This window comes from Coregonus clupeaformis, unplaced genomic scaffold (genome assembly GCF_020615455.1).
Source record: "Coregonus clupeaformis isolate EN_2021a unplaced genomic scaffold, ASM2061545v1 scaf0130, whole genome shotgun sequence".
Taxonomy (NCBI): domain Eukaryota; kingdom Metazoa; phylum Chordata; class Actinopteri; order Salmoniformes; family Salmonidae; genus Coregonus; species Coregonus clupeaformis.
In genome coordinates, this window is record NW_025533585.1 from 393,534 (window position 1) to 414,435 (window position 20,902).

At 42.1% G+C, this 20,902-nt stretch overlaps 1 protein-coding gene across 1 annotated transcript; it reads right to left on the minus strand.

Moving 5' to 3' along the window:
- Positions 1-10,648: 10,648 nt before the first annotated feature.
- On the minus strand, positions 10,649-15,126 carry LOC121557736 (proline-rich nuclear receptor coactivator 2). The gene is made up of 3 exons (XM_041871223.2): positions 14,946-15,126; positions 14,115-14,336; positions 10,649-13,660 (listed from the first exon to the last, which is right to left on the minus strand). Exon 3 carries the CDS (start codon positions 13,632-13,634, stop codon positions 13,164-13,166), a length of 471 nt encoding a protein of 156 aa, XP_041727157.1. The 5' UTR covers positions 13,635-13,660; positions 14,115-14,336; positions 14,946-15,126; the 3' UTR covers positions 10,649-13,163.
- Positions 15,127-20,902: the final 5,776 nt, after the last annotated feature.

Genomic DNA, 20,902 nt, shown 5'->3' on the forward strand with positions numbered 1-20,902 from the left:
TTAGCCTAGCCTGAAATCCCTTAGTGTAAGAATGTAACCCAGAATAATAATCACCCCTTTTAACTTTTCAGACAGATTGTCTTAATAGACAGTCTAGTGTACATCTTATTGTACAATTCAATTCTCTTCCCAACACTGCAATAACAGTATCTTCTAATATTAGTATGTCTATTTTGATTAACTGTTTTACTACCTCAAATCCCTATCCTAATTCGTTATCAATTATTGAGATGTTTAACCTCTTTAGGCTGAACACAGATAAGTTTTTACACTATTCACCATTACTTCTCATGGCCGGTTGTTTCAACTGTTAGCTATTTTCTCTTCTCCTCTAATCGAGGCTCTCAGCAATGCACCCCCCTTCCGGATCTTCTAGACACTAACAGGTGCCATTATGTGTCTGTCCAGAAACTGGCTTTGGATATGAATCAACTGGTACCCCCTTGGCTGGTACAATTGCATTGGATATTGTTCAGTTAAAGCTGTAACAGTGATTGTTGATTTGATTCACTCTGATTCTTCATAACCAACACTTATTTTCTTCTTCTCCACCACCAGTTATAAGTTGTATTTGATTGAGTTTTCTTCGTCCTGTTGTTCTCGTCGTTGACATATCAGTATTCTTCAAAAGGTTCTCTTCTAAGTTCTGTCCTCGAAATATCATCTTCCATCATCTTCTTACTAGTGGGCTCTTCTTGACCTCAATGTGTTCTTCTCCTTCCATTCTTGAATTCTTCATCCAATCGTGTTACTTCTTATTTGATTTATCCAGGCATGATAAGCAATCTGCCTATATCTCCATTTCTTCTTTGCTCTTGTACCCTTCTTTCTTCAACCTTCATCAGAGATCAAGTCTCCAGTATCCTTCTTTCCTCTCTTGCCACTTCCTTCTGATCACAGAGTCACCTCCACCCATGGCCTCTCATCAATCACTCTCATCTTCATCCTCCTCATCTCCTTCACGTTCCATCCTGCTTAGCCTCCCTCTTTTTTCCAGACATTCCTATTGTTGGGATCCTTTTCTTCATCAGTTTTTCTTCTCTTCATCTTTATCTTCATCTTTCTGAACCTCATTCTTCTCTTCGTTTCCAGACATCTCGGTTTTTCTTACTTCTGAAGTTTTGGATTCATCTTCATCTCTGAGGCAATAATCACTCTCCTGAATGATGACTGGAACTGAGGATAAACATCCCTAAGCTGTACTTTTTCTTCTCGTAAGATGGGTGTCTTTTTGCTGAATCCTTATGTGAGAAAGGTGTACTAACATCTGCCATTAGTCTCTCCTAACACTACCTTAGTTAAATAATTACTATTTTAGTCAATTTTCCCCTATATCAACCCTTTTAAATTCCTTTATTGTGAACTATGTTATTTTAGACTGTATAGCCTCTGGCTTCCCCCCTTAAATTATTAATATAACCCTAACAACCCCCAAAAAAAAAAAAACATTTTTTTTTCCCCCAAAAAAATAAAATAAAATAAAATATGAATATTAAAAAATTCAATTAAATGCCTTATTCAAAAACCATTTAATTAAAAACCAATTAAAAACTCAATTAAAAATTATGAATAATTTTAAAACCAATTCTTTATTCCTATATCACCAATTTATCAATTAGTGTTGGCTATCTTACCACAACCCATCAAATGCAAGTAAATGAAGTTAGTAAACTTCAGACTAACATACCCATAAACAAAGCCTTTAACCCCTTGCTCTAACCCCTAATTATCATAAATTTACAGAAGAATCCTCAATCCATCCTTGATTCTCAACACATCTGTAATCAAACCCCAGTGATACAGAGCTTCCAAAATGCAATTTTTAATGAAATAGTATTTGCCAAGCCTATGTAAAATTGTCATAACATCACATATCTTTAAATTGGAAAATGTTGCAACCTAGCCTGATATCTGATCCTCTGCTGCGTCATGTGATGTCACGTCATGTGACGTCACGACACGCACCCGTCAGCCCCTCCTCTCTCTCTCGTCTCGCCTCGCCGTTCCATGTTCCTCTCATATTTCAAAAAACATAGAAACACACAAGATTTCAGCAGTTTATGCAATTAACCAAGTTATCCACATTCAATATTCGTCCGTTTTACATTCGCTCTAAGACTTTAACTCAGGACGAATTATAGATCGCTCAAAAACATTTAAATTTTATTTTCATCCGTCATTTAATTTAATTTAATTCAATCTATTATAATCCGTTATTCAATTCAATGCATTATACTTCGTCAACATATATTTAATTTATAAATGTACTACATCTCAACAAATAGTTTAACGTTCAAATAACAGTTACTTTAACAATTTTTTAAAGATTCGCGTCCACCTGTCCTTCTCGGTAGCTATTAAACCCCTAAAAGGAAACCCCAAACAACATATGACCTTACGCCATCATTTTGTTCCGTCGACTCAGCACGACCGCATGTCGTAGCTCTAGCCCTGTAAAATCACACGCATGCGCACATCCAATCAAAAACACATTTTCACCTCCACTAAACGGATACCAGTCCAGCTGTACCTTTCGTTCCCCTCCTAGTCAAACAACATTTAACAGCGCTCACAAAACATACAACCTGACTTACAGACAGTGACAAGTTTAAGAGACTTTAATCCATCGCAATGGAATCTCTAAGGATATCCGTTAGCATGTAGCACACCACACAATTAGCATGTAGCATTAGCATTTAGCTTAGCCTAAGGTACACTGCGACACAAAACACAATTAGCATGTAGCATTAGCATCCACCTCAGCCACCATGTAGAATGTAGCATGATTCACACTTTAGCCTTACAAAAATTAGCCCTAGCAACGATGTACCACGTGGCCTGAAACAATCAAGCATTAGCCACGAGGTACCACGTGGCCCAAAACAATCCAGCATTAACGCCAACCTCTAGCTAACTGCAGCCTACTACACCAATAAATATCCTGCACCGTGGCCAAATCATTGTCTATCAGTAATATCTCCGTCTAACTTTGTGTTGCCTTGAAAGATGAATCTCATATCAAGAGGTTATCCCCAACATATCTCCCGTCGGCTATAGAAGAAGTATAACATAAATACAACCATTCACTTCATAATTCCCGCTTAAGGAATCAACCTGACCCAGTCTAACTAAGCCCCGGATTTGTAGCCCATTCCTAAAGAATCGCCTCGATCAAGAGGTCTTTTCCGTATTCACGGTGCCCTAACTATGCAGACGTCTTCCAACATTTATTCTCTACCAATCCATTGTCACCCGTTACCAATGAATTATACACTTTCAATACTTAAATCCTACCGTTTAATGCTCTACATTCCAATTACCTGCCGTTTTTGATGGAATAAATTTTAGCAGACTCCAGTCGACCGCAATAACACCACCGAGGCCAGGTCATAATGGAACATCTCCTCAGTGTACACAAGTCATATCCAATCTAACAACCTCCGAAGCGGTAAGAACACTCACCCTTTTTCGGCCATGCTTCAGAGAGAGAGTTAGCCCGGCGGTTGACTGAAACACAGAGGAGACGCAAACCCAGCCCCACGTTGGGCGCCATTATGTCGTATATGATGAGTGGTAGCAATTATTGCTGTCAACAAAAAGTCCGCTATGCTGCATCGTGTTAGAGGCTTTTATTAAAATCACGAATTTACAGCATAGATACAGACTCGCGATGTCCGGAGAACGGCTCCCCAGATTGCTATGGCCGTTCTGCCGTCTCATCGTTTAACCCCTATTTATAAACAATGCAAAGGGAGGGGTGACTCCCTCTTCTGGCCAATCACCAATCTCCCCTGGGGCATCACCCTCCCAACGCTACATTTGAACTAAGATCATAAAACAACATTCTTTGTTCCTCCAAAACATTTAACAAAGGCATAATCTTCAGATACGATAGTCACATAAACTGAATACAACTGGTGTAGACTTTACCGTGAAATGCTTGCTTAAGAGCCCTTCCCAACAATGAATTAAACAATAAAATAGGTAACACAAGGAATAATGGAGCCATACAGGGTGTACCAGTACCAGATCAACAGCTGAAGTCGGAAGTTTACATCCACTTAGGTTGGAGTCATTAAAACTTGTTTTTCAACCACTCCACACATTTCTTTTTAACAAACTATAGTTTTGGCAAGTCGGTTAGGATATCTACTTTGTGCATGACACTAGTCATTTTTCTAACAATTGTTTACAGACAGATTATTTCACTTATAATTCACTCTATCGCAATTCCAGTGGGTCAGAAGTTTACATACACTAAGTTGATTGTGCCTTTAAACAGCTTGGAAAAATCCAGAAAATTATGTAATGGCTTTAGAAGCTTCTGATAGGCTAATTGACATCATTTGAGTCAATTGGAGGTGTACCTGTGAATGTATTTCAAGGCCTACCTTCAAACTCTGCCTCTTTGCTTGACATCATGGGAAAATCAAAAGAAATCAGCCAAGACCTCAGAAAAAATGGTAGACCTCCACAAGTCTGGTTCATCCTTGGGAGCAATTTCCAAATGCCTGAAGGTACCACGTTCATCTGTACAAACAATAGTTCACAAGTATAAACACCATGGGACTACGCAGCCGTCATACCGCTCAGGAAGGAGACGCGTTCTGTCTCCTAGAGATGAAAATACTTTGGTGCGAAAAGTGCAACTCAATCCCAGAACAACAGCAAAATACCTTGTGAAGAAGCTGGAGGAAACAGGTACATAAGTATCTATATCCACAGTAAAACAAGTCCTATATCGACATAACCTGAAAAGCCGCTCAGCAAGGAAGAAGCCACTGCTCCAAAACCGCCATAAAAAAGCCATTCTACGGTTTGCAACTGCACATGGGGACAAAGATCGTACTTTTTGGAGAAATGTCCTCTGGTCTGATGAAACAAAAATAGAACTGTTTGGCTATAATGACCATCGTTATGTTTGGAGGAAAAAGGGGAAAGCTTGCAAGCCGAAGAACACCATCCCAAACGTGATGCACAGGGGTGGCAGCATCATGCTGTGGGGGTGCTTTGCTGCAGGAGGGACTGGTGCACTTCACAAAATAGATGGCATCATGAGGAAGGAATATTATGTGGATATATTGAAGCAACATCTCAAGACATCAGTCAGGAAGTTAAAGCTTGGTCGCAAATGGGTCTTCCAAATGGACAATAACCCCAAGCATACAGTCGTGGTCAAAAGTTTTGAGAATAACACAAGTATTGGTCTTCACAAAGTTCGCTGCTTCAGTGTTATGATATATTTTTGTCAGATGTTACTATGGTATACTGAAGTATAATTACAAGCATTCCATAAGTGTCAAAGGCTTTTATTGACAATTACATTAAGTTTATGCATAGAGTCAATATTTGCAGTGTTGACCCTTCTTTTTCAAGATCTCTGCAATCCGCCCTGGCATGCTGTCAATTAACTTCTGGGCCACATCCTGACTGATGGCAGCCCATTCTTGCATAATCAATGCTTGGAGTTTGTCAGAATTTGTGGGTTTTTGTTTGTCCACCCGACAAACAAGTTCTCAATGGGATTAAGGTCTGGGGAATTTCCTGGCCATGGACCCAAAATTTTGATGTTTTGTTCCCCGAGCCACTTAGTTATCACTTTTGCCTTATGGCAAGATGCTCCATCATGCTGGAAAAGGCATTGGTCGTCACCAAACTGTTCTTGGACGGTTGGGAGAAGTTGCTCTCGGAGGATGTGTTGGTACCATTCTTTATTCAACAACATTTAACAACAACCTCTCCCTCAACGTGACCAAGACAAAGGAGATGATTGTGGACTACAGGAAAAAAAAGAGGACTGAGCACGCCCCCATTCTCATCGACGGGGCTGTAGTGGAACAGGTTGAGAGCTTCAAGTTCCTTGGTGTCCACATCACCAACGAACTATCATGGTCCAAACACACCAAGACAGTCGTGAAGAGGGCACGACAAAGCCTATTCCCCCTCAGGAGACTGAAAAGATTTGGCATGGGTCCTCAGATCCTCAAAAAATTCTACAGCTGCACCATCGAGAGCATCCTGACTGGTTGCATCACCGCCTGGTATGGCAACTGCTTGGCCTCCGACCGCAAGGCACTACAGAGAGTAGTGCTTACGGCCCAGTACATCACTGGGGCCAAGCTTCCTGCCATCCAGGACCTCTATACCAGGCGGTGTCAGAGGAAGGCCCTCAAAATTGTCAAAGACTCCAGCCATCCTAGTCATAGACTGTTCTCTCTGCTACCGCACGGCAAGCGGTACCGGAGTGCCAAGTCTAGGTCCAAAAGACTTCTCAACAGCTTCTACCCCCAAGCCATAAGACTCCTGAACAGCTAATCATGGCTACCCGGACTATTTGCACTGCCCCCCCACCCCATCCTTTTTACGCTGCTGCTACTCTGTTAATTATTTATGCATAGTCACTTTAACTCTACCCACATGTACATATTACTTCAACTACCTCAACTAGCCGGTGCCCCCGCACATTGACTCTGCACCGGTACCCCCCTGTGTATATATAGCCTCTCTACTGTTATTTTATTTTACTTCTGCTCTTTTTTCTCTCAACACTTTTTTTGTTGTTGTTTTATTTTTGCACTGTTGGTTAAGGGCTGTAAGTAAGCATTTCACTGTAATGTCTGCACCTGTTGTATTCGGCGCATGTGACCAATACAATTTGATTTGATTTGATTATTCATGGCTGTGTTCTTAGGCAAAATTGTGAGTGAGCCCACTCCCTTGGCTGAGAAGCAACCCCACACATGAATGGTCTCAGGATGCTTTACTGTTGGCATGACACAGGACTGATGGTAGCTCTCACCTTGTCTTCTCCGGACAAGGTGTTTTCCGGATGCCCCAAACAATCTGAAAGGGGATTCATCAGAGAAAATGACTTTACCCCAGTCCTCAGCAGTCCAATCCCTGTACCTTTTGCAGAATATCAGTCTGTCCCTGATGTTTTTCCTGGAGAGAAGTGGCTTCTTTGCTGCCCTTCTTGACACCAGGCCATCCTCCAAAAGTCTTTGCCTCACTGTGTGTGCAGATGCACTCACACCTGCCTGCTGCCATTCCTGAGCAAGCTCTGCACTGGTGGTGCCCCGATCCCGCAGCTGAATCAACTTTAGGAGACGGTCCTGGCGCTTGCTGGACTTTCTTGGGCGCCCTGACGCCTTCTTCACAACAATTGAACCTCTCTCCTTGAAGTTCTTGATGATCCGATAAATGGTTGATTTGGGTGCAATCTAACTAGCAGCAATATCCTTGCCTGTGAAGCCCTTTTTGTGCAAAGCAATGATGACGGCACATTTCCTTGCAGGTAACCATGGTTAACAGAGGAAGAACAATGATTTCAAGCACCACCCTCCTTTTAACGCTTCCAGTCTGTTATTCTAACTCAATCAGCATGACAGAGTGATCTCCAGCCTTGTCCTCGTCAACACTCTCACCTGTGTTAACGAGAGAATCACTGACATGATGTCAGCTGGTCCTTTTGTGGCAGGGCTGAAATGCAGTGGAAATGTTTTTTGGGGATTAAGTTCATTTTCATGGCAAAGAGAGACTTTGCAATTAATTGCAATTCATCTGATCACTCTTCATGACATTCTGGAGTATATGCAAATTGCCATCATCAAAACTGAGGCAGCAGACTTTGTGAAAATTAGTATTTGTGTCATTCTCAAAACTTTTGACCACGCCTGTACTTCCAAAGTTGTGGCAAAATGGCTTAAGGACAACAAAGTCAAGGTATTGGAGTGGCCATCACAAAGCCCTGACCTCAATCCTATAGAAAATGTGTGGGGAGAACTGAAAAAGCGTGTGCGAGCAAGGAGGCCTACAAACCTGACTCAGTTACACCAGCTCTGTCAGGAGGAATGGGCCAAAATTCACCCAACTTATTGTGGGAAGCTTGTGGAAGGCTACCCGAAACGTTTGACCCAAGTTAAATAATTTAAAGGCAATGCTACCAAATACTAATTGAGTGTATGTAAACTTCTGAACCACTGGGAATGTGATGAAATAAATAAAAGCTGAAATAAATCATTCTCTCTACTATTATTCTGACATTTCACATTCTTAAAATAAAGTGGTGATCCTAACTGACCTAAGACAGGGAATTTTTACTAGGATTAAATGTCAGGAATTGTGAAAAACTGAGTTTAAATGTTTTTGGCTAAGGTGTATGTAAACTTCCGACTTTATAACTGTATAACAATACACATCTAAAATAAAAATAATGGAAGTAAGACATTTTAGGACGAGCACTGTTGGAGTCCGGAGTTTGTGTGTATATGTATGTGTGTATATACAATGGGGAGAACAAGTATTTGATACACTGCCGATTTTGCAGGTTTTCCTACTTACAAAGCATGTAGAGGTCTGTAAAATCCAGAAAATCACATTGTATGATTTTTAAGTAATTAATTTGCATTTTATTGCATGACATAAGTATTTGATACATCAGAAAAGCAGAACTTAATATTTGGTACAGAAACCTTTGTTTGCAATTACAGAGATAATTCGTTTCCTGTAGGTCTTGACCAGGTTTGCACACACTGCAGCAGGGATTTTGGCCCACTCCTCCATACAGACCTTCTCCAGATCCTTCAGGTTTCGGGGCTGTCACTGGGCAATACGGACTTTCAGCTCCCTCCAAAGATTTTCTATTGGGTTCAGGTCTGGAGACTGGCTAGGCCACTCCAGGACCTTGAGATGCTTCTTACGGAGCCACTCCTTAGTTGCACTGGCTGTGTGCTGAATGCTGTCACATTCAAGCTTAACATCCTTGTCATTTATCGCCCTCCGGGTTCCCTTGGAGAGTTCATCAATGAGCTTGACGCCTTGATAAATTCCTTTCCTGAGGATGGCTCACCCCTCACAGTTCCGGGTGACTTTAACCTCCTTACGTCTACCTTTGACTCATTTCTCTCTGCCTCCTTCTTTCCACTCCTTTCCTCTTTTGACCTCACCCTCTCACCGTCCCCCCTACTCACAAGGCAGGCAATACGCTTGACCTCATCTTTACTAGATGCTTTTCTTCTACTAATCTCACTGCAACTCCCCTCCAAGTCTCCAACCACTACTTTGTATCATTTTCTCTCTCGCTCTCCTCCAACACTACTCACTCTGCCCCTACTCAGATGGTAATGTGCCGTCGCAACCTTCACTCTCTCTCTCCCGCTACTCTCTCCTCTTCCATCCTATCATCTCTTCCCTCTGCTAAATCCTTCTCCCTCCGATCTCCTGATTCTGCCTCCTCAACCCTCCTCTCCTACCTTTCTGCATCTTTTGACTATGTCCCCTGTCCTCCCGGCCTGCTCGGTCCTCCCCTCCTGCTCCGTGACTTGACGACTCATTGTGAGCTCACAGAAGAGAGCTCACGACATCCGATCCTCATTTATTAAGTCAAATGACACCACTGGTCCTGCTCACACTGCCCTACCCTATGCTTTGACATCTTTCTCCCCTCTCTCTCCAGATGAAATCTTGCGACTTGTGACGGCCGCCCAACAACCTGCCCGCTTGACCCTATCCTCTCCTCTCTTCTCCCTTACCTCACCTCGCTCATCAACTCATCCTTGACCGCTGGCCATGTCCCTTCCTTCTTCAAGAGAGCGAGAGTTGCACCCCTCCTCAAAAAACCTACACTCGATCCCTCCGATGTCAACAACTACAGACCAGTATCCCTTCTTTCTTTCTCTCCAAAACTCTTGAGCGTGCCGTCCCTAGCCAGCATTTACATTACATCTACGTCACACAATTAATTTTCTCCTTTCCCCCTTCTGATAACCAGGTGGCGAATCGCATCCCTGCATGTCTGGCAGACATATCAGTGTGGATGTCGGATCACCACCTCAAGCTGAACCTGTGAGTCGTTGGGCAGACCGCATCACCCTCTGGAGAGCCCTGCGGTTGTGGACGGTGCAGTTGCCGTACCGTGATACAGCCCGACATGATGCTCCAGTCTGTGGGCAGACCATTTCAGATTGTCAGTGATGTGTACGCCGAGGAACTTGGAAGCTTTCACCTTCTCCACGGCTGCCTCGTTGATGCGGGCGTGATCCGTCTGCTGTCCATGATCAGCTCCTTCGTTTTGTAGACGTTATTTTCCTGGCACCACACTACCAGAGCCCTCACCTCCTCCCTGTAGGCTGTCTCGTCATTGTTGGTAATCAGGCCTACCACTTGTGTCGTCTGCAAACTTGATTGAGGCGTGCATGGCCACGCTGTCATGGGTGAACAGGAAGTACAGGAGGGGTCTGAGCAGGCACCCTTGTGGGGCCCGATCAGCATAGTGGAGTTGTTGCCTACCTTCACCATCTGGGCCCTGAGCGTGGAGGGTACTATGGCATTGAAGGCTGAGCTGTAGCCAATTAAATACAATAAAAACATTCTTATATAGGTATTCCTCATCCAGATGGATCTATTGGGGCTGTATGCAAATCGCAGTGGGTCTAGGGTGACGTGATCCTTAACTAGCCTCTCAAAGCACTTCATGATGACAGGAGTGCTAGTTACCTTCGCTTTCTTGCTGTGGATATCAATGTTCTATGAGTATGTGCAATTATCAATATAACCATGGCTAACTGTTTCTAACGAATACAGGATGCTGTACTAAATGTAGGAAATGGTTTGGAATAATGAGTGCATTCAGGAAAAGACAGACACAAAGTAGGGGGGGAAAGGGAAGGGATTTTAATTGTTGGGGTTACTTTTTGTTTAGACCAATTAAAGCAGTGCTTTGGAGTTCTTTTTTTTTTTATAAAGTCGAATTCAATCAAGTCTGGACATGTGGCATAATTTCATATTCATTGGTGACAGTAACACATGGGACAAATTTAAAGCCAATTTGTTTTGAAAGCCTTGAGACTTCTACATGTATGAATCATTAGCAAAAACCAACAGGACACATTTCTGTAAACAAAACAAAAAAAATATGGCAATACATAACTCGCAGAATATCAAAATAAAAGCAGATGAAAACAGTTTCACAATAACATAGGGCCAAATTCAATTATTTTCTGGTGGAAGAACAGCAGATAATTGAAGGTGGTTTGAAGATATACATTTTTGGTCAAACATTACCTAATCAAAAAATATAAATCAATGTTGGTTCAACAACAGAATTCTTCAATGTTGGGTTAAAATGTAGTCACAATCAAGTTGACAAACTCAAAATTCAGGGCACGTTTTCCAGACACAGATCATAAGTAGTCCTGGATTAAAAAACGAAATTCAATGGAGATTATCTTTTGAAATAGTTGTTTTAATCCAGGTACGGGTCAATCTGTATATGGGAAACCAGCCCCCAGTGGTTGTCTCAGTAAATACATTTCAGGCTGTAGCGCATCTGGAAATTAAAACAATTCATACATATCGAAGTCTCCTCAGAAAGGTCAAATTTAAGTTGAATTTTTTGCACACTGCATTTTTTTACCCTACACTGTGCATAATACAAAATAAAATAAAAAAATATGTGCAACATCACTGGCAATATTACACAGTGCAGGGGTATTGACAAATGCTATAGGCAGATTTCTTTTCTACAAAAATATTCAGTATTTGAAGTCAAGACATGTCCTTAGCATGACTTATACATTCAGTGTATTACTAAAAAATACTTTATCAAGCAGGTTTAAAGTCACCCTGCAAAATGTACATATGCTACAAGTATTTTTATACATTTCATTATATACATGGCTCTTTTTCTTTAACTGATTTCAAGCTCGTGAGCTCCCTTTTGTCGTCTCTAAGATGGCCATTACAGTTCCCATTCTGCAAAGAAAATAAAAGACCGCCTCCCCTCAAATTAGAACCTAGAGGGAGATAGTCAATTAACCACCCACTGATAAAAGGGCATCTCAGCCTGTAACTTATGAAAACAATTTTGATTGCAGTTTAAGAAGAGTAGGGTGCAGGAGGCAGTGAGTATCTGGAGATTGCTGCTGGAGACATTTTAAATGTAAACAGATCCACTGGCCTTGCGCCTACAGTCCTCTGCCACGTGACGCACTTCTCTCAACTTTGCACCCCCTCATAAGAAACTGCCACACAGCAAACAGGGCCATGACATAGGAGATAGAGGTTGTGAAACTATTAAAGTCCCAGTTGAATGGCCCTCTTCCGCATTGTTTACCGCGTGGGGCTTCAGTAGGTAAGGAGATAGTTTGAAAGTGGCTAATAACAGTACTGATTGCATTGGAAAAGTGACCCAGAGGACCAAATTCCCTGTGCCACTCAAGCCAACGTGGTTGATATGGCACTGATAACCACGTCAGAGAGGCAAGGGAGATATGGCGAAAAATCACAGCTAAATACATTGCTTTGGTTAAGACAAAACTGACTCAATGTTTGATCAACTACATCACAAATAGACAAAATAATGGTATGATACAGCTGCAGGCCTTGGACCAGCACAACTCCCATAGTGCAGTGCGCACAGCGCAATAAAAAAGTACAGGAGTTGAACCTTCAAGGCCTGTGTGCCATGGCCTCATATTACACTGCAGTTTGAGGTTATACTTGTGACCTGTACTCACTACTACAGCTGATTCCCTCCTGAAAGATAGCTCTGGTTTCCCTGCAGCACATAGAGTGGCTTTTAAATCCCTCAAAAACCAGAGGTAAAATAATAAGTCAAACCAAAGAAATCCTACAATTGTAGGTTGTGCTTCAGGCAGCACCAGGTTGTCAGAGGTGAACTCCTTAATAATTAACAGAACTTAACGTGCCAAAGTAAGAATTACCTGTCCACAGAAATGGACTGTAAATGACACTGCATTAAGTGTATACTAACAGTAGTCAACCCTACAGTTTGGGAAGAAAAGCCCACAGACTTGCTATAATGGCCAACCCAAAAAAACTTTTAAAAAAGAACAGAGCATGAATACGAAGGATATCCAGTTCATCGTTAGTGACAGAAAACAGACTCCAATGAGAGCATTCTCCCCCACCGACAAGGCTACAGCACTGTAATATATGGTTTCCAAAATTTTAAACAAATAAAGGGTGACTAACATTTGCAGCAGAGATCTACTTGCAACATGCCTCCCACCCTTCGAAGACCTCTATCTAAAAAATAGCTAAAAGTGTATTACAGCGCTGGGGCGTTCCAGGCAGGCAGGAGCCTTCAGAGGGGCATTCGTTCACACGTTGGCCTTGAAAGGTCAGGTTATGGGAGTCCATCTCTAGGCATGTACCTTGAGGAGGCTCTTCAGCTGGAAGGCCATCATCTCCCTGCTGTCACGGGTACCCATGGGGACCCAGTGGCTGGGGGGCTTGGGCAGCACGCTGGGGGAGGGTGGCTCGCTGAACTTGGCCCCGGCATAGCTCGGGCCGCCACACTGGGCGGCTAGAAGTGTGTTCAGGTGGGACACAGCGCCCTCCCAATTCTGATCGTAGGCGTTGGCAAAACGGACAGAAGCGTTATTCTTCTCAGCCGACGCGGCCAGCCGCGCCTCTGGAAACCAGGGGTAGGCTACGCCCTTGCGGTGGCCATGTTGGTGAGGACCTCCCGCCGCCCCTGAGGATGGTACTGTTGTCACTCCATTCTGATCGCGTACAACTCTCTGCTTAGCCCGGCCCAGCTGATGGTTCTTCTTGGGCAATGGGCGCTCTGGGTGGGACACTGGAATGTTGTACCTCTCTCCGCCTCCCATGCTGTACTTTTCACACTGTGTGTCACCTGAAGGAGGAAGACATTTAAATTAACAAACCTAAGAACATTGAAGCAATTCATTTCTAACATTTACATTAGTGTCATTTTGCAGACACTCTTATCCAGAACTGACAAGTGCCTTGCTCAAGGGCACATACCGATTTTTCCCCTAGTCCGCTCAGGGATTTGAACCAGAGACCTTTGTTACTTGCCCAACGCTCTTAATGCTAGGCTAACGTCACCTGCCGCCTCACAATTCAAATGACAAGTGTCCCCCGCTGACAAACCCGTTTTAACAGTATGGCTCTAAAAAATAAATATGTATATGCTCAATACTTAAGACGGGCAAAATATAATTAACAGAACTGCTGGAACAAATGTGCATATCTGAATCTACTTCAATGATCTCAATTGGGCTACGTGCAAAAGCTCAGCCCTTCCCCCACCTGATAGCAAAAACAGTGTAGCAGCCATTGCCTACCTCTTTGTTGTTAGAAAGTTGAATGTGCAGAGATGTTTCCTTCTTAATTTCTCCTTTCCAATTGGGCTCCAGGTCCTCGAAGTAGTCTTCGGTCTACTTCTCGCTGCACTTTTAGGTCCAGCAAGATCTGGAGTTGTCATGTGCCAATGAGCGTCGTTTTCCCGTGAAGCCGAGTAGAACATCAATTCACCTCAGCGCACGAAAATGCTCCAAGAAGCCGATCTATAATATATAAATACATTTTTAAAAATGGTTATACTCCAGGTACAATAGCACAATACTGCTCGCGTAGAGTGTTCGATAACAAGTATGTAAACTGTTGCTACAAACAGAGAATGGTGGCCAGCTTTCGTGTGACAAATATGCATCGTCACAAAGCCAGCTAATGTTAGCCAGCGAGATAACTACATTCAGGCAGCAACTGTCTGGTAAAATTCATATAACTGGTAGTAAAACAATGAATATTCGTTTACTGAAAAATAAAGCAAGTAGTTAGCTAGCGTCAATGTTTAGCTATGTAAAGCCACCACGTAAACAGCGAATAATCTATTTTTTTCACAGGCGTCGAAGAATGCTAACGTCGTTAACTAGCTTGGTGAAGAAAACGCGGTCGATTAGCTGCAGAAATTGGTAAAATACGCCTAGGTTAACCGTAAATTGTGCTTGTTAACATTACTCTACTAAAGTTAGATGTATTCAGGGTTCTTATTCTCATTGTAGGTAAATAGCGGTCTATCTAGGTCACTCCTCTGGCAACAAAACAAAGAACACCACTCATATGGCGTCACAAATTCTAGCTACATTAATTTAGCTAAAAACTCCGGCTCTTACCGACTTCCTCAGGCTTGGTTGGTAAAAGCCCTTTGTCAGAGATTGTTGAATTGACGTCTGAAATCTCTGGATGGAGAATGTATAAATTGCTATATCTACAAATGTGTGGCCCTCATACGGTGTAAAAGATGAGTCTTTACCTCTCGACTGTCTGATTTGCAACAAAATGGAAGCTCGAGCAGGTATATGTAGCTCTGCTAGCTGAGTTCTGACCAATCACACAATAGCTCTGTGACCGAAGGACCAATCGGAGAGGCGATACACAGACGCATTCATGTCTGTTGCCAGACTGTTGACGTCAAAAGACAAACCTCCCGCCCTATGCTTCCTTTGTTGAGGGTATTTCCATGAAGAAGTGGTAAAAACAACAAGAAAACCACACTTTAGATTCAAATAAAACAAATCGACATGTATTTGTCCTTCAAAGCTGACATTCAATAGCTGCTGCTTCGGCAAAAGCTAATGCTGGGTTTCCGAATGAAAAATTTACAAAATATTTCATGATATGTAGACCTGTAGGGATAATAATTTGAGTAGCGTACTACACTAACCAGGTTTCCATCCAAACTTTTTATGCGAGTATAGAGCTGTTGGCTAGAGTGCACGTGCCACGACCAGAGTGGGCACATTCGCTATATAAAGCAAAATGTGTTGTGACAAAACCATCAGTAAAGTTGGAAATGCGATGGAAATCCATTTAAATAGTATTTAACAGCAAAAGTTATTTTTATGTGCATTACGACATCACGCACAGCCTTTTATCAAAAAGTTAATTTGATGGAAACACAACTCGTGGGAAAATCCACATATTGTTTATATTGGTATTTGAGAATATTCGCATGAAAATCTGTTGCCAATTGGATGGAAACCTAGTTTGTGAGAGAAAATCAGTCAGAGAGATGAATTCCTGCTGAGATTATGATATGCTTTGCTACTCAATGGTTCAGTATTATGTAATCTCAGATGTCATCACAATACCAACTCGGTAGCAGCCATGATATGTGTAAGGTCTATTCCTGAATATAACAGCATTTCTTAATATATTTATAGTGGCTTGTGTGTGTATATATATATGTATATATATATATATTATATATATATTTTTTTTTACGGATATAATATGGCTGATCTCTTATTTGAAAAAAATAAACAACATTTTACCGGATTTCCTGTAGTAGTGGGTGGGTGGTGATTCATGTGGAAGGAAGAGAGCAGCTGCAACAGGCTTTCGCAAGTTTCGGCAAATGACTATCAGCAGTTACTTGCTAACAAAGGGCCCACGTATCACCATCCCCCTCTCCCCTCCCAAATCCTCAGGTTTCATGCTGTGTGACAATACATAGATCAAAACCTGCAGGCCGAGTTGTTGAAATTGGGGTCAATCGTGAGAACAGCAGGAAGAGTGTCCATTCCTGACCCACCCATGAAACTATGATTGGGGACGGGGCCATCACCACACCATCACCACGCACACATTGTTGTTTTGGCCATTCGTTTCCCTCTCTGGTCAAAGAGAGTCGCCATTCTGGACTTCTTGATTGCTGGCTTGGTTCCTTCTGCCTGCTGGGTAATTCGCTCCACAGGCGGTTGGGGGAGAAAGGGAAGGCTATAGTTTGGACAGCTGTTATGTGTTAAAATTAACAACTCACACAGTTACAGTGCAAGGTTAAAAGGGCCTCTACTCATAACCCAAGGCTATAAATTGTGAAAAATACAGTTTAATCTTACTAGAGAGTATTTAGTTTATTGTATGTGTATTGCAGGCCTCTCCAGCCAGTGTCGTTATATGAATAAATTGTGTGCTGTAGTTATTTCTCACATATGTGCTCAAGATGGTAAAAAGGTCCCTATAGCTTATTCCCTTTATATATTTGTTGTGGTATATTTAGGGTTCAGGATTATTGACCATAGATCATAAAGTGAAATACCTTTTACTTTATTGCATTAAATAACTTTGCACTCTCAATAAACCCCATCCCTAACTGGGTCACTGTGGTGGCCCATATGTAAATATGATTTGTTTTGTTTTGGGGCACTTTAGTCAGCCACTGTCAAGATGTAGGTCTGTTATTAACAGTATTTTCTCACTCAGTATCTATGTGTTTCATGTTGTCTCTGTTGTTTGATAAGATACTCAAATGACATGCCCCTAAACCTGACCTAATTTTACCATTGCAAATGTTACTTAATGTTAACTTGGCTGTGAACATAGAACAACAATAGTGCAAGTCCTAACATATTACACTAGAAACCACAAAGACCGGATTTATAAACCATTTCCTGCTATCATACCACTAGGTGTCAATGTGCTGCATCCTTTCTGATCATGGGCTCTCCATTTGTACACAGTGTCTGGGTCGTTTGGAGTAATTGCATTTGCCATTGCCATGGAGCTCTCTCCAAGCCGTCTGACAGTGGCAGTTTATTTCAGGACACGTAAGGAGATCTGCCCTCATTTTACACAATTATAGGAGTATATCTTCTGTTTTCAGAGACGAGAGCAGCACCTCAGACCAGACCTCAAACAACAAACCTTTATGAGGACAATAAATAAGTCTCGCCTGTGTCTGATTTCAGCTTCCATGTTTTACATCAGAGCATGATTATAATATGTGGTAATAGTACAGTTATAACAGTATACACTGTGAGTCTGTGACTTATTATAGAACCTCTTGTTCTAGATTTTGAAGGCTGGGTTTAAGTGTTACATATTTATAGCAGGTCCAAGTCTACGGGACAAAACAATTGTATAATGGTTACAAGGGATGAATTCCAATAACTGTGCTCACCTACGTATGACACTCATCTGTGTCTCTCACTGTAAAAGAGGGTTGTTGCAACATTTTGCCTGTCTATCAACCCATATACCTTGAGTGAGTACCCAGTGTCTACTATACACCCGTGTGACAAGTCCTTGCAAGGGTTGGGCCTCCTCAGGCCAGAAGCTATGTATGGAAATCAGGTCATTGGGAGGCTCTTCTAGGTCACACAGGAGTATGTAGGAGGTACACGTAGGACGTCACATAAGCCAAATTGTCAAACTCTCCTGACATGGGAACACACGCTATCCCTCTCACACTCACCCTATTTTGGGCAAGAGGTTGGGTGTGTTTGTGTAGAATTAATGATGACTACAAATGTATTGTTTAGTGATGCATACAAAGAGCTGAAAGGAAAACCAACAGGCTGTTGCAATTGCGTTTTACATTAGGTAATCTGTTGTAAGCAAATCTACAACTGTAACACAATGACTGTGATTTTGTTCCATTCATCTGAAAGGAGAGAATAGGACACAGTCAGACTACACTTTAAGTGAGGGGTTGTATCAGTGCCTTTTTTCTCTCTTTAAGAGAGGCGGTGGGGGGATTTGATCTTGAGGAGACAGCACTCAACATTATGGCTATAAAAGTATGAAACCTGGCCTGAAGCTCTTTCTCATTGAATGTATAAGGAGAATATACTTTTTTTTATTTGGTTCTGGGTTCGGAGACTAATGTTTATTTAGCTTATTGTATAACATTTAAAATCATTCAATTAATAACCATAAAAAGTATAGTAGGTGCCAAATGCTGAGCTTGTGCACCTGTTGAGACAATGCCAGAAATGAGAAAGTGGAGGAGCTTAGCTGCCTGCTTGTAATCAGATTTCCTCCCTCTGCCCCGCCAAATCTGTCAGGTCACTGACAGGGCAGTGAAGAGGAGGATAGTTTACTGCCTCTACATCAGGCATGGTCAAATCTAGTGAGTGGGTCAATGCTGGACCAGACCATCTTTTTCAGTCCAAATGTGTTCAATGTTTTGTATAACTTACTTTTCTGTTTCCAAATGTGTTCAGTGTATTGTATAACATACTTCTATATTTGTTGTAAAGCTAAAATAGTCTAACATGAATTATTTCAGATTGCCTATGGGTAAATTAGCTCTTATAACCTGATTAGAATATATTAACATATTATTGAATTAATATGTCCTAAATTACTTTTTCTTAATTTAGATAGGCTAATAAAGTATTGTAATTTTCTTCCCTGTGGGATTTCTTTAATTGATTATTTCTAGGCAACAGTACGCAACAAACTTCTGCTTGTCTCAATCATACCACTTCCCCTACAAACTTTTACCATTCTTGAGTTACTCCAATAGGTACAGTAGTTGTTACAGATGTAGGTAATTTTTTTCACTAACTGGTTGTTAGTTAGTGTCGCCCCCTCTTGCTTAAAAACAACATTACATTCTGGTTGTCTCATTGTGCATGGCCATAATTCAGTTGAGGTTGTCACAGCAAAAACTCAGTGTCACTGTGAAAATAATTTCTGTATTCAGCAATATGCAGGAAATACAACTTTTGCACAATGAGGGAATCTTGACACAATCATGCCACAATGGAAGAGCATAAAGAACATATCATATTCAATTGGGGTTTCAAGCTCTCAGTTGTATCAAGCTCTGAATTGTGGACTACAGGAAAAAGAAGAGGACCGAGCACATCCCCATTCTCATCGACGGGGCTTTAGTGGAGCAGGTTGAGAGCTTCAAGTTCCTTGGTGTCCACATCACCAAAAAACTAACATGGTCCAAGCACACCAAGACAGTCGTGAAGAGGGCACGACAAAACCTATTCCCCCTAAGCAGACTGAAAAGATTTGGCATGGGTCCTCAGATCCTCAAAAGGTTCTACAGCTGCACAATCGAGAGCATCCTGACTGGTTGCATCACTGCCTGGTATGGCAACTGCTCGGCCTCTGACCGCAAGGCACTACAGAGGGTAGTGCGCACGGCCCAGTACACCACTGGGGCCAAGCTTCCTGCCATCCAGGACCTCTATACCAGGTGGTGTCAGAGGAAGGCCCTAAGAATTGTGAAAGACTCCAGCCACCCTAGTCATAGACTGTTCTCTCTGCTACCGCACAGCAAGCGGTACCGGAGCGCCAAGTCTAGGTCCAAGAGGCTTCTAAACAACTTCTACCCCCAAGCCATAAGACTCCTGAACATCTAATCAAATGGCTACCCAGACTATTTGCATTGCCACCCCACCCCTCTTTTACGCTGCTGCTACTCTCTGTTTATTATCTATGCATATTCACTTTAATAACTCTATCTACATGTACATATTACCCCAATTACCTCGACTAACCGGTTCCCCCACACATTGATTCGTTACCGGTACCCCCTGTATATAGCCTCGCTATTGTTATTTTTACTGCTGCTCTTTAATTATTTGTTACTTTTATTTTGTATTATTTTATATTGTCTTTTTTTGTGATTTTTTTTGGTATTCTTTCTTAAAACTGCATTGTTGGTTAAGGCCTTGTACAGTGAGGGAAAATAGTATTTGATCCCCTGATGATTTTGTACGTTTGCCCACTGACAAAGAAATGATCAGTCTATAATTTTAATGGTAGGTTTATTTGAACAGTGAGAGACATTTAAGTGTCCCCAGAGCCAGGGCGTGACAGATTAGGAGCACACTCTTAAAGGGAGTGCTCCTAATCTCAGTTTGTTACCTGTATAAAAGACACCTGTCCACAGAAGCAATCAATCAATCAGATTCCAAACTCTCCACCATGGCCAAGACCAAAGAGCTCTCCAAGGATGTCAGGGACAAGATTGTAGACCTACACAAGGCTGGAATGGGCTACAAGACCATCGCCAAGCAGCTTGGTGAGAAGGTGACAACAGTTGGTGCGATTATTCGCAAATGGAAGAAACACAAAATAACTGTCAATCTCCCTCGATCTGGGGCTCCATGCAAGATCTCACCTCGTGGAGTTGCAATGATCATGAGAACGGTGAGGAATCAGCCCAGAACTACACAGGAGGATCTTGTCAATGATCTCAAGGCAGCTGGGACCATAGTCACCAAGAAAACGATTGGTAACACACTTCGCCGTGAAGGACTGAAATCCTGCAGCGCCCGCAAGGTCCCCCTGCTCAAGAAAGCACATATACATCCCCTTCTGA